At 31.2% G+C, this 14,122-nt stretch overlaps 2 protein-coding genes across 2 annotated transcripts; both read left to right on the forward strand.

Moving 5' to 3' along the window:
* Nucleotides 1–5,864: 5,864 nt before the first annotated feature.
* Nucleotides 5,865–9,209, forward strand: LOC123192954 (dnaJ protein homolog). Its single transcript, XM_044605680.1, has 7 exons — nt 5,865–6,024; nt 6,128–6,287; nt 6,758–6,923; nt 7,028–7,169; nt 7,275–7,551; nt 7,704–7,902; nt 8,613–9,209. The coding sequence occupies exons 2-7, from the start codon at nt 6,138–6,140 to the stop codon at nt 8,930–8,932; spliced, it is 1,254 nt and encodes a 417-aa protein (XP_044461615.1). The 5' UTR covers nt 5,865–6,024; nt 6,128–6,137; the 3' UTR covers nt 8,933–9,209.
* Nucleotides 9,210–9,320: 111 nt separating this feature from the next.
* On the forward strand, nt 9,321–11,394 carry LOC123192955 (myb-like protein X). The gene has a single exon (XM_044605681.1). It carries the CDS (start codon nt 9,979–9,981, stop codon nt 11,149–11,151), a length of 1,173 nt encoding a protein of 390 aa, XP_044461616.1. The 5' UTR covers nt 9,321–9,978; the 3' UTR covers nt 11,152–11,394.
* Nucleotides 11,395–14,122: the final 2,728 nt, after the last annotated feature.

Raw genomic sequence — 14,122 nt, forward strand, 5'->3', positions numbered from 1 at the left:
CTCCTTATTCTTTTTAATCCTAATTGAAAAGCATCAACTTTATGCCTCTTATTAACAACCAAGCATTGATGAGTTAATTTTTGTCTTGTAGGACCGAGACCTGCCAAGGGCTGTGCCCGTCCGTGAGAAATAGGCACTGCCGAAGGCTTGCAGGGAAAAAGCTCGTGGGCTGGTTTGATTCGGCCCGCAAAATCCCAACAAAACTTAGGCACAATCGTGATAAACCTAGTGTATCAGATTAATATGTGGCATTGAAATATGAGATTTCTTTGAAAAAGTTAATATTTTTTATAGCTCTTATTCACCTTTCTCTATTGAAGTAAATTAGCCATATTAGTTTTACAAATTTAAGAGTAAATTTTCTGGTTGATTGGCTGTTGGTTGCTTCAAAAGAGACAAAGGGATAAGGGCAAATGCCTATGAGCGACGATGTCCAACTAACTATGCCTCCACCATCACAACACAAAATCCATAAGTTGCCCAATTCTCCACGAGTTGAAGAATTAATGGTGAACAGGAAGGTACGGATATGTATTTAGTTTGAGAAGGAAAAATATTTTTTAGTTTGAGAACTAGTTTCAAAGAATGTAGGGGAGGAGATTGTGAAATTGAGGGAGAACGGTTGTTGTGGTGTGGGCAAAAGAGTATTTTTGCTATTTTAATATTATCATAAATAAATTAAAGTAATTTAACTTATCACATTGATGTTAAATTTTAAAAACAGGTTATTAAGATCTTAAAATTTAACTAAACTTGATAGAAGGTGAGAAAATGCTGTTTTAAAATGGTCAAACGACTATTTTTCACCCAATGTTTAATAAAATGACCTATTTTTACCCTTTAAGTTTAAAAAAAAAAATCAAATTTTCATTTATCTATCAAAATCAATCGTTAATTTTAACAATTAAATGATATTTATGTTATTTACTTTAAATATTATAATAGAGGTGAAATGTGGGGTGCTAACGTTATCTTTTAAAAACTTATTAAAGATGAATGAATAGTTTTCTTATCTATTTTATTTATGAATTTATCATATTTATTTAATATATTTTCAAAATATATAATATAATTTTAATAGTTTGTAATATACCATTTACCTCTTTTATTGTGTAATCTAGGGATGTAATTGTCAAATTTAAAATTATTGAGACTCATATTGAAAAATTAAAGATTAAAAAAAAAAACCTCTAAAATTTTTACAAAATTCAAAAACCCTAACACTTCTAATATTTTTAGTCATTACAATTTATTTTAAAATATACAATTATATATTATTAATACTTCTATATATATTTGTATTAATATTTTATTATTATTTTAATTAAAATTAATATAAATTATTATATAAAATTATTTAGTAAAATTTTGTAAGTGTTATTTAAATTGTTATTTTTTATTATAGATTCCCACACGAAATAATTAAATATATGTATTTATAAATTTGTATTATAATACTATCTATAGCTCTTAAAATTTTGTTTTTTTTAACACTGTTTAATTTGTTAATTATTTATATTGAGATTGTCGATGAATCAAATATTAAGAAATAAATTAAAATTTTTAAAGTGGTTTAATCCCTAAAATCACGATTATGTTGTGGATTTTTTGAAATTATTTTGATTATAATATTTTTAGAGTAAAAGGAAGAGAATATCGAATAATTTGTTGACTCATTAAACTCTTATTTGAATAATAGTAAATTAATATATCTCTAAATATATTGACTTATAACTTTATTTAGGTATAAATTTAGATTGTAAAAATTTATGTAATACATTTGAAGGAGTATAAAGATAAAAATCAAAGATAAGGTTCAAATGAAGAATTTTGAAAAATTTAAGGAAAAATTCAAGTTTAGATGGATGGTTTTTGTAATATTGAAACATTAATTTTAATTAGAATATTTATTTATATGTGAAAACTCTCATAAAAATTTGTTTTCATATTTTTCACTCTTTGGAGTTAAAGTATCATTTTTTAAACTTAATGAATTAAACCATTTTTTATCAAATTTCGATAACTCACTCGAAATTATAAAGTTTTGTGGAATAAAATTTCATATCTTAAAGTTAGTTTTAGAATAATTTTCCAAAATAGGTTAAATTATCATTTTTCAAAGTTTTAGGGGAAAATAAAATTTTGAAAGTTTTAGGGGGCAAAATGTAATAAAATTTGGTTGACAGAATGGACCAACCAAATTTTTTGATGGTGGCTACCGAATTATCTAGAAGCCATGAATTTTGAGTTTCAAAAATCTAGTCGATCGAATTCCTTCTAGTTAACCTAATTAAGCGATGAAATTCCCAATGGCTAGCGTTATGTGAATACCACGAAAGTGTCATGTCATATCTGGTTAACAAAAATACATTCAATCGATCGAATTTTGTGTTTTCTAAAAAATTAAAATGATTAGTTTTATGCAAAATAGTAATTTTCCTAATTTTTCTCTATATAAACTCAATCCAGTCCACTTGTAAATGACTTTTGCAACTACAAACTTTCATATATTTGATAGCAAAATATTCTTGAGCTATTCACTTATAAATCATTCTTTTTTATCAAAACTCTTGTTTATTCATTTTCTTTAATACATCTATGTTGGATTGTATCAAACTAAAACTTTAATATACACTCTTGAGAGAGTTTTAAATTTTATTCTCATACAAATATATACGGAAAAAAAGTGAGGTTTACTCTTGGTGACGCTAGAGATTTTTAGTGAGAGAAAGTCAACACTGTCACTTGTAAATGTTATTAGTATCTTGAAAGATATTTGTATATTAAAGAGAAACTTGGTTGAGGTTTTGTCAATCAAGAATTAGTGAAATACTTTAAAGAAGATAGCTTGGAGGAGTGGAAGTATGCAAAGTTCATCAAACCACTAAATATTGCTTATTATTTTTCTAATCCTTTACTTTTTATTTTATGCTATATATTATCTTGTTTAGCTTGATTATTTGAATTAATTCTTGACATCTTTATAAATTCAATTAAAAATTAGTCAACATTCATCAAACGGTCTCAATTGCATTAATTATTTAAAGGCCAAAGGATTATTTTCCATCTAAGTTTAAGTACGTTCTCAAAATTACACTTGTGAGGTTTGAAAATGTAAAAGTCTTATCCATCTGTTAAAAATCTTAATTAAGATCAAGAGTAAAACCGTTATTTAACAAAAAATTTTAAAAATCTAAAGTTTTATTATGTTTGCTCTCATCAATTTGAAAATCTCACAATTCCTCTAATTTGAAGTTTGAAAAAACAAAATTCCACCCAGGGTTTATAAACCGTCTTTAGAGATGTCGAACCTTGCCATCTCCAGTCGTAGTGGGTCTCTCTCCTTGCTTAACTCTTCCTATTGATCACATCCCAGCCACCACCAAAGCCTATTTTCTTCCACGAAAACAAAATCATCTTTATCAGATTGTCTTCGTTTTAAATAAAAATAATTTCATTTTTGTCTGAGACAAAGATGACAGTCGGAGGTCTCAGACGATCACATCGTCTTTGCTTGAAACCTCTGACGATCGTCTTAGTCTCGGACAAAGACAAAATTATCTTTGTTTGAGATGAAACGTCTTCATCTGAGACAAAGATGAAATCGTCTTTGTCCAAAACAAAAACACTCCGACGAATACGATCTTGTCTTCGTCGAAGGAAATAGGCTTCATCGATGGCTGGGATGTGATCAACAAAGAGATTTAGCCTAAGAGGGACAGCCAATGCGGCCAAAAACGGTTGTCTCCAATGACGGTTTGTAAACCCTAGAGGGAAATTTTGATTTTTTAAACTTCAGGTTGAGACAAATTGTGAAATTTTCAAACTGAAAGGAGCAAACGTAATAAAACTTTTGATTTTTAAAATTTTTATTAAATGATAATTTTACCCCTAATAATAATTAAAATTTTTAATGGATGGGTAGAACTTTTAGCTTTTCAAATTTTATGGATGTGACTTTGAAAAGAAACCTAAATTTGGGTGGGAAATAGTCCTTTGGCCTTATTTAAACCGACATAAATAGTTTTAAAAGCTGAACTCAATCTCCTGATATGTCATTCAATCCTTTGTAATTATATAACTGAAAGAACATAAAATGATCAATTAATCATGCCCATCCGAAAAAGTTAGAAGATCTCTTCTTGCTACATCCGAATCCGAAATCCTGAAACTTGGAATATAATGAAATAGTCACTTTAAGGTTCAGTATAAACTGGGGCATTGCGTAGGAAACTTCGAGTTAATATTGGTCATGGGTCGATGATTTGATTCACCTGAATTAAAGAATGCAGAATGCATTCTGATACAACTCATCTACATGTAAACCCAGAAAAATGAAGATCAAACCTAAGAGATTTAAATATTTAGTAGAATAAAGTATATTATTGTCCTGAAATTGAATGAGTTTCATGAATTACCCGGCCAGGCTGGTGTAGAACAATTGCTTGGCGAGTCGATGGCAGTTGTCAATTAATGCTGGGTGGATCCTGGACATGGTGCTTATTCTGCTCCATCAAATTCTTCATATATGAACTTCCATTCTTAAAACACAAATTGTTAAACCTGAGCTGCCTTCGCTTGCATCTGAGGCAACTTAGACCATTGGCGGACCTGAAATTTTTGTTGAGGGAGACCTTTATGTAACTGTAGATACGAACTAAATTGAATCTAAACACTTATTGACTGGAGTTTAGTTTGAATAAAAGATAATTTGGTTTGCGTTTAACTAGTGCTCATTGAGTCAATATTAATGATGGTTTGAGTTCGATTTGAATCAGTGATTCGAATTTGTGGCTCATTGGTGAGATAACGTCATTTTCCACAAATAATAGGTAAAACTACCAATTTGAGGCAAATCAAGTAACAAATTCGAATTACTGATTTGAACTATGAATTTGAGGTGATTCGAACTATGAATTTGAGGTGATGCAAACCATGCATTTGAACCACCAATTTAAGTTGAATCAAGCCTAACACCTCCTAGTTCGAATTTGGGTCAATTTAAAATACGAGTCAAAGCTTTCAGTTTGAATTTAAATTAAATGAATTCAACCAAATTGAACCAAACTAAACCAGTTTTTGAGATTGAACTAACGTAGCTGGAATCTAAACCTACCTCCACAATTCTACTATTGTTTATTAATTAAGTAGTGAAAACTTAAAAAATAAAAAGCACGCATTCTTGAGTAAATGAGATAATATAAAAAAAAAAGTAAAAAGAGAGAAAAAAAAACCACAAAGATCTTAAATCCAATATAATTAAAAGTGTTTATATCAATAAAAATCTATAAAAAAAAATATTTCATATAAATTTAAAGCTCAATCATAATTTTTATATAAGTAAAATACATAAATAATTATAGAAATATTAATTATATTTATCAAATAAGTAATCGACCTTTAGTTTTATAACTCTAAACTCAATTATTAAATCAAAATTTAACAATTTAAATTAAGGACTCATACGTTTTGTTATACATTAATAAAAGAATCAATTATAAAATGGGATTGCATTTAATTAATAGAAAATTCAATAGTACGAATCATATTATTTTTTAATAAATAAAATATTAATGTAACATTAGAATTTTATTTAATTATAGAAAAAGGATGTTTGTGAAATATCCAGCTTGATATACTAATACGCAGTCGTTTATTCAAGTCAATCAACGACACTACTCCATCCTCTTGACCAAGAAACTCCTAACACGTTTCGACTGTCTATTAATTAATCTGAACAAATTAAAAATTCCAAAAAAAACAGAACACAAATTTTGACCAAAACTGACGGCCCAGATCTCCTTCCACGAAACAGACCCGATATTATTCTAGATCCTTCCATCTCCGTTAAATACAACGTCAAAAACCAAACCTCTCTTAGCGAACTCCCAACACAATCGAATCTTGACCGTTCATTCGCTCCCTTAAAATTCCCAATCCAACTTCAAGCTTCTCCTCTTTCCTTCCCTCGCCGTCTCGAGTCTCTTCTCTGTATTTTTCTTTCTTCAAGATCCGCTTGGTTTGGTTAGTTGGTTCTCCTTTTTCTTTTTGTTTCGTTTCGATCTTGATTGTTTGCTTTTTATGGTTATAATTTAGTTCGATTTGATTGGATTGCATCTGATTTTAGTTGAGAGAAAATGTTTGGGAGAGCGCCGAAGAAAAGCGATAACACGAAGTACTATGAGATTCTTGGAGTGTCGAAGAACGCTTCACAAGATGATTTAAAGAAGGCATATAGGAAAGCAGCTATCAAGAACCATCCGGATAAGGGTGGCGATCCTGAGAAGGTTGCTTTTCTGCTCATTTCATGAATTAATATATGAAATTTGAGTTTTTTTTTTTTTTTAGTTCTTTGATTGGATTAATTAGTTAGTTTTAGGATTTCATTGCATGATTTCAGCAGGTCAAGGGATTTAGATCTGGAATATTGTTTGTACTGATATTGTTTATTGTCAGTTGTTGAAGTCTAGTTTATCTCTTAGTTTATATTTGAAGTTGTATTCTTTTTATTCTGTTTGAACCGAGTCAATCAATGTTGGATTCTAGATTCTGTTTAAAAAAAGAAAACGGTGTTTTGTGATAGCAATTCATTGATCTATTATGTTACTGTTTTGTTTTGTCCATATGATTTTTTTTGTTTGGGTTTCTTAATGTTAAATTGGGCAGAGCCATTGTTGATTATTATCTTGTAACTCTATATCTGTGATGTGCACCTGTAGTATGATTACCAAACTTTAACATTCTGTTCGTACTGCAGTTTAAAGAATTGGCACAAGCTTATGAGGTTCTGAGTGACCCAGAGAAGCGTGAGATATATGATCAATATGGCGAGGATGCCCTTAAGGAGGGAATGGGTGGAGGTGGTGGTGGCCATGACCCATTTGACATATTCCAGTCATTCTTTGGTGGCAGCCCATTTGGTGGTAAGGATCTTTTGATTTTCATACACGTGAAGCCAATGAACATTCTTTACAATAGGAAGCAATTATTTTTGAATTGTACTTGAATTAGAAACTGTTGTTTGCAGGTGGCGGAAGCAGCAGAGGCCGAAGGCAGAGGAGGGGAGAGGATGTAATCCATCCCCTCAAAGTTTCTTTGGAGGACCTTTACAATGGGACATCTAAGAAGCTTTCCCTCTCACGCAATGTAATCTGTGCTAAGTGTAAAGGGTTAGTATTTGAGATGGTTTTAGTGAGCTGTTCATGAATTAACTAGTATGGCTTGTTGAGTTACTGTATTCATACACTTAAGTAATTCAATGTGATTATTTGCAGTAAAGGATCTAAATCCGGTGCATCAATGAGGTGTTCTGGCTGCCAAGGTTCTGGGATGAAAGTCTCAATAAGGCACCTTGGCCCATCTATGATACAGCAAATGCAGCATCCTTGCAATGAGTGCAAGGGTACTGGAGAAACTATCAGTGATAAGGATCGCTGCTCAGCATGTAAGGGTGAGAAGGTTGTGCAAGAGAAGAAGGTGTTGGAAGTGGTAGTTGAGAAGGGTATGCAAAATGGACAGAAAATTACATTCCCTGGCGAAGCTGATGAAGCTGTAAGTGAAAACTTCTGTTTCTTTTAGTGCTCAAACGGTTTAGTTTGTCGGGCCTGGGTTAATTGAGTTTGGCATTTTTATTGGAGTTTCTTTTTGTGTGGTATTTGTTGTTGATCAGAACATATAATTCTTTTTTTTTTTTTCCTGTGCAGCCTGATACTGTCACGGGAGACATTGTTTTTATTCTTCAACAAAAAGAGCACCCTAAGTTCAAGAGAAAGGGCGATGACCTGGTTGTTGAACACACCCTCTCACTAACTGAGGCTCTCTGTGGCTTCCAATTCATTTTAACTCATTTGGATGGGAGGCAGCTTCTTATTAAATCTAACCCTGGGGAAGTGATAAAGCCTGGTAAGTTCCAGTTTTAGTTTTACTGATCTTAGTGTAATTTATCATTGTTTGTAGTCCTTTATATCAAAATTTGTCATCTATTGCATTAATTGGTTCTCGGAATGTTTACTGGTGTACTGGATATCAGTCGATTATCATTTTCTTTTAATGTATCAACTTGATTTTCCTCATATTTTGATATGTTAAAATTTGTTGACATTCATATGTTGGTTTTTGTTATGCATTGACTTTTTATTTCTTTGTATCCTGTGACCATGTGTTGTATTCAAAGGTTGTGTCTGTTTGGAGCCTGTTTTAAGGAATAAAAATATATCCATCATTTTTGGTTGTTTCTAGAAACTGGAAGATGTTTGGATAGAAGGAATTATGAAATTTTTCTGAATACTAAAATATGTGAAGACATGTATTGTGAAGTCATTAGCTAGGTATATTTTTGTTTGTTTGGTTAGTTACTGTCATTCTTACACACGTTTGTGATCAGTAGTATTCTGGATGCATGGATCGAAGTCCAGGTGGAAAATTATAAAGGCAGTGTTGTGTTCAATTACTGTGCTAATACATGGATTAGTGAGTTGAGGATGGTTATAAATAGGAATGAAATTGATAATTTGAGCTGGGTTAAAAGGTTTTTTATTTTTGTTTTTAAGTTCCATGTCATAGAGATATCTAGCCATTTGTTGTTGCTGATATGGTGCTTTTAATGCAACCAGACCAATTCAAGGGCATAAATGATGAAGGAATGCCTATGTATCAAAGGCCATTCATGAGGGGTAAGTTGTACATTAATTTCACAGTTGACTTCCCTGACTCTCTCTCCCCAGACCAATGCAAGGCATTGGAGGCTGTGCTACCCCCAAGGTCATCAGTGCAGCTGACTGATATGGAGCTAGATGAGTGTGAAGAAACCACTCTCCATGATGTGAATATGGAGGAAGAGATGCGAAGGAAGCAGCAAGCCAGCCAAGAGGCTTATGATGAAGATGAGGATATGCCTGGTGGTGCCCAGAGGGTGCAATGTGCTCAACAGTGAAGACCATATCTCTCCGGGATTGGTGGCGGTGATTGATTGATTCTAATTAATTGGGGAAGAGGAACGGAGAGGAAGAAGATGACGTTTGTGAGAATAAGATTCTCAACCACATTACTTATCGATGTTATAGGATTTAGAGGTGTTAGTTTTGGCTTGTGATTTTCCTATTTATGGATGTATGAAACTGGGAGCATTCTACTTCATCGTTAAAATATTTTCTGTTTTTATTGGTGTAACTTATTTTTTATATTTGGATAAATTAAAATTTTTTTTTAAATGTAGCAGTAGATAAAAATTTTTTTGATATTTTCTTCGAAATTGCAAAAATTCAAAATTTGTCGATAGTAATTTGCATAATAAATTCAATTTTTGATTTCAAAATAGCACAATTTTACAATTAAGATTGTAATTGGATTTTAAAAATCAAATCCCTCTTTTAAACTTCATCTGTACATCTCAATATGAATATTGGGCATTAAATCTCATAATTAAGGATATTTATGTCTTTTAATCACTACCCTTCTTGCAGCATTAGGAATTATCTATCTATCTATCAATATAGATATTGGATAAAATTAAATTTCATAATTAAGGGTATTTATGTCTTTTCAACAGAGCTGAGATGGCAGTTCAATGTAGTAATCGTTAATTACAAAGATACTATGTAAATACTTGAAAATTGGTGGCCCTGTTGGATATTATGACCGTTGTGAGCTTTAAATCTTTGTCAAAAATACACGTGTTCATCTTAGTCGATATTATCGTGCTTCCGGCTGTATACGATTCCTCTCTCACCATCTATTTTCGAATTTTAAAACTTGAAAAAACCAGCTTTTCTAGCCGTTAGAAGTTGTAAAAGATGATTCACACTTTCACTCAACTCAACCAGAAAGGACAAAAACAAAACAAAACAAAATCATCTCGTTTCACCGCTTTATCTTATCTTGAATCTTCTGTTTCAATATTTGAATCTTGTACATAATTCTTCCAACCCGGTTCAGATTTTTGGTTTGTCAACCCCTGAAGGCTGAATCCCGAGAAAAAATATGAAGGGAATGAAAGGAAAGCTGCTCAAGAAGCTCAAAGCCATTCAACCGATCGCTTATAATCTGAAGCCTGAGAGAATTCTTATGGTTAATGCGGTAGATGGGTTGTTTGAAACATTTACGAAGAGTCCACCCAATAAGGATGTGAAGGAATCGCAGTTTGTGCCAAAGGAATTAGAGGAAGAGGAAAAGATTGGAACTTTTGTGGAGCCTGATGTTATTGATGTGGCTGAGCTTATGAAAGACCTTGAAGAAGAAGATGATGAAATGGAAGTTGAATTTGATGATGGTGATGATAAAGAGAATGTTGGGTTGGCACTAAAGAGAAAAGATTCAGTTTCTTGCAAGGAGAATGTGGAGGTCTTGAAGAAATCAGAGAATGGTTTTTGTAGAGAAACAAGGGCTTTGTCTGAGATTGATGTCAATTCTTTTAGGCGACCGGATATGAATTCTGGAAGCCTCTTCGATCCGAATTTGCTAGCCGCCTTTGAGGAAGCTGTGAATGTGCATATTACGATGAGTCACGAAGAGAGAAAAGCTAGAATTGAGAAGGAAAATATAGATAAAATGAGAGAAGAAGAAGAAAGAAAGTCAAGGATTGAGCAGGAAAATCTTGAACTTGAACAGATTGAAGAAGAACCCCCACATAAATCTCGCCGCATAGACGAAGAAGAAGAAGAGGATGATGCCAACCCCTTACTAGCCTTTGAAGAGAAATGTCCTCCGGGTGGTGATGAATCAGTAATTCTGTACACAACAACATTGAGAGGAATAAGAAAAACCTTTGAGGATTGCAACAACATTCGGTTTCTTCTAGAGACTTTTCGGATCAAACACTACGAGAGAGACGTGTCGATGCACGCAGAATTCAGGGAAGAGTTGTGGAGAATCTTTGATCACAAAGCATTACCTCCAAGGCTTTTCATCAGAGGAAGATACATTGGTGGAGCTGCAGAGGTTTTAGTGTTGCATGAACAAGGAAAACTCAGGCCACTCTTTGAAGGAATCCCAATTGATCAATCCAGTGGCCCTTGTGAAGGATGTGCAGGAGTGAGATTTGTGCCTTGTTTCAAGTGCAGTGGCAGCCATAAGATTGTTGATGATGCAGGAATGTCAACAGAATGCCAAGATTGTAATGAAAATGGGTTGATTATTTGCCCCCTTTGTTGCTGAGAGAGATTGTCATTATGTGCATTTTGTTGATTTTTTGTATATCACTGCAGTGATTCTTATTTGTATCTTGGTTATGGGGTGGGAGTGGCATTGCTTCAGTCGTATTCTTCCAAATACTTTTGTATGGTTGAAGCAGAAGAGTTGCTTCAGATAATTGTTAGAGTTTGTGGATTGGAAATAGAGCTTTCCATATTCACCTTGTAAAATTCATAAAGAATAAACTTAAAATGATTTTGGGGTCTATGAAAAGATTTCTTTTGATTTGGCAAGATGGACAAACACAGAACAACCTGCTACCACTGTATTGTTCCAACATGAAAAAAACAACCTCCATGTTGTAACGACATGGAGTAGGTCATGCTGATAAGTCTTTTTTAACAATATATCAAGATCAAACTCTTGATTTATTTAGTCCAGTAGTTATAAAATTAGTCACTGAATTGGAGATGGTGATTTAGTTTGGATGAGTTTTTGTTATAAAAATTTATCTGATTTAATAGTTGTGAGACGGTTAATAGACCTCTAGTGACAATCTAGTTCGAGTGAGGTTTTTCGTTTAAAAAAAATAATCAAAGGCAATTAGAATCAAATTATGATAAGAACCATCCGAGGAAGAGTAGAACTACAATTGAAGTTGGAAGAGACTACAAGTTGATGTCTGGCAGCAACTAGTCTAAAACGATAGTTGTCTTAAAAGAGCCTAAAGGGTGATGGCCAATCAAATCACTCCTCCCCGATCATTCTTGAGTCCAAATTTTTCAAAGTGATAACAAACATAGATGAGGGGCGATTTGGTTCCATGGATAATTAGATTAATTAATTATTTAAAATAATTAATTATTAAATATATAATTTGAATTGTTTTAATATAAAAATAATTTTAATTTGATGATACATATGTTTTAAATTAATAGATGATATTTTGTGTTTAAATCTTAACAATAAACTTAACAAAAATAAACTTCTTCTCTCACATTAACGTGTTTATGTCAACAATTGGGTTTGACCAAATTTTTACTCAATGAAACTACAAACAAGGGTAGTTTAAGTGATTGGACTACAACCCAATTTGGTTTAACTCTCAAAATAATTTTTCAACCTACTTAATCTATTTTTCTTTGCAACTAATTGTCTGACCAGTCATTTTAAGTTGATTTGAAAATTCATGCTTGAGCTTATCGGGATAGTGAATTACAATTGTGGAATTTTGAAAATGAGGTTAAGAAGAGAAGGGGATAAGGAAAGGATGGAGGATAGGAGATGAGAAAATGGGGTGTGAGGATTTGAAGATGGTTTGGGAGAAGAGAACTATAGAAATGGAGAAGCGAGGGGGAAAGAGGAGTGGTGGTGGTGAGAGAGAGCAAAGGGGATGTCAAATGGTTTAAGGTGAAATATAATTTATTTGTACTATAACAATGTTATCGATATTAACCATGTTATTTAATGTATAAAGTAGCAAAAATATTCTCTTAAAAATTAGATTTGACTTTAACGAGTTTATGAGAAAATTGACTTTTCTAACTTAAAGGGGGGAAATCGTTTCATCAAAGTTTGAGTGGGAAAGCATTTGGCCATTAAGTTATTGTCACTTTTTAATATGGGAAATTTATAAAGGCCAAATGCATTTCCCACCTAAAGTATGATAAAATGATAAATTTTTATCTTTTAAATTTGAAAAATCAATTTCTCATCATTTATTAAAGTCAAATTGTTAGTTTTAATAGTAAAAAAATATTTAAATAATTTTATTCAAACATCGTAATATGGAGTGTGTTGTGTAAGTCGGGGTGTAAGTGTCTTTTTACTAAATTTGTTAGGAGCAAATAGACATTTTCCTTATCATTTTTCAAAAACTATTATATTTACTCTATACATTCTTTATAATATTTTATAATCCTAAATTTAATAGTTTTATTAATAGTTTTAATATGGCATTTATGTTATTAATAAGTAGCATTCTATTAATTTTTTTGAGGTATAATTATAATTTTTGAAATTATTAAGGGACAAATAAAATTTTAGAATTTTAAAATATCTTTAAACTTTGTTAAAATTTCTAAAAAAACCCTTACAAATTTTTATATTTATCTTTAAAATTTTAAAAAATTACAATTTACTTTAAGCACATGGTTAAATGATACAAATTAGGAGAATAAAAATTATTTAATATACTTTTAGGGATATAGTGTTATTTAGCTAGAGGACTTTTTGGTATTTTCAATATTTTTATAAAAAATTTAATAGTTTTTTTAATAAACTTAACAAATGGATTAAAATCGGTTTTTTTAAATTTAAGGGCTGAAAATTAGTCATTTCATGAAACCTTGGCTTGGAAAGTTACTTGACCATTTATTAAATATTAATATTTTTATTCCCTATAATTAATATAATGTAAAAATCTTTGATTCATTGCTGCTAAAAACAACCTTAAAACAATAAATATTAACGAGATAAAAATTAAATTAATAATATTTTTATGATAAAATAAAATAATTTATATTTTTGGTATATTTAACTATATAATCATGTAAAAAGTGAATTATATATTTAGAATATATATTAACTTATAAATTTATACGTTTAAGATATATTCTAATATAAAATAATATATTTAAAATATATTATAATATATTTTAACACCCCTCAAATTTAAGCGTATAAAAATTTGTTGAATTGAATTTGTAAAGTCAATTAAGAGATAATGGTATCAAACTAAAAACTCATTTTTCCAATTTTTCACATAGGTGAAAGCTTGAGTAGGTCATTATAATAAACTTAACTTTCCACTTTTCATATAGATAAAAGTATGATGGGCTAAACTGATAAACTCATTTTCATTTTTCACATAGCTAAAGATAAGAGTGAGTCGAACTAATAAACTCATTTTTTCACTTTCCACAAAGCTAAATATGTGAGTAGGTTAAACTGATAAACTCATTTTTCTACTTTTTATGAAGGTAAAAACGTGAGT

Source organism: Mangifera indica, chromosome 12 (genome assembly GCF_011075055.1).
Source record: "Mangifera indica cultivar Alphonso chromosome 12, CATAS_Mindica_2.1, whole genome shotgun sequence".
Taxonomy (NCBI): domain Eukaryota; kingdom Viridiplantae; phylum Streptophyta; class Magnoliopsida; order Sapindales; family Anacardiaceae; genus Mangifera; species Mangifera indica.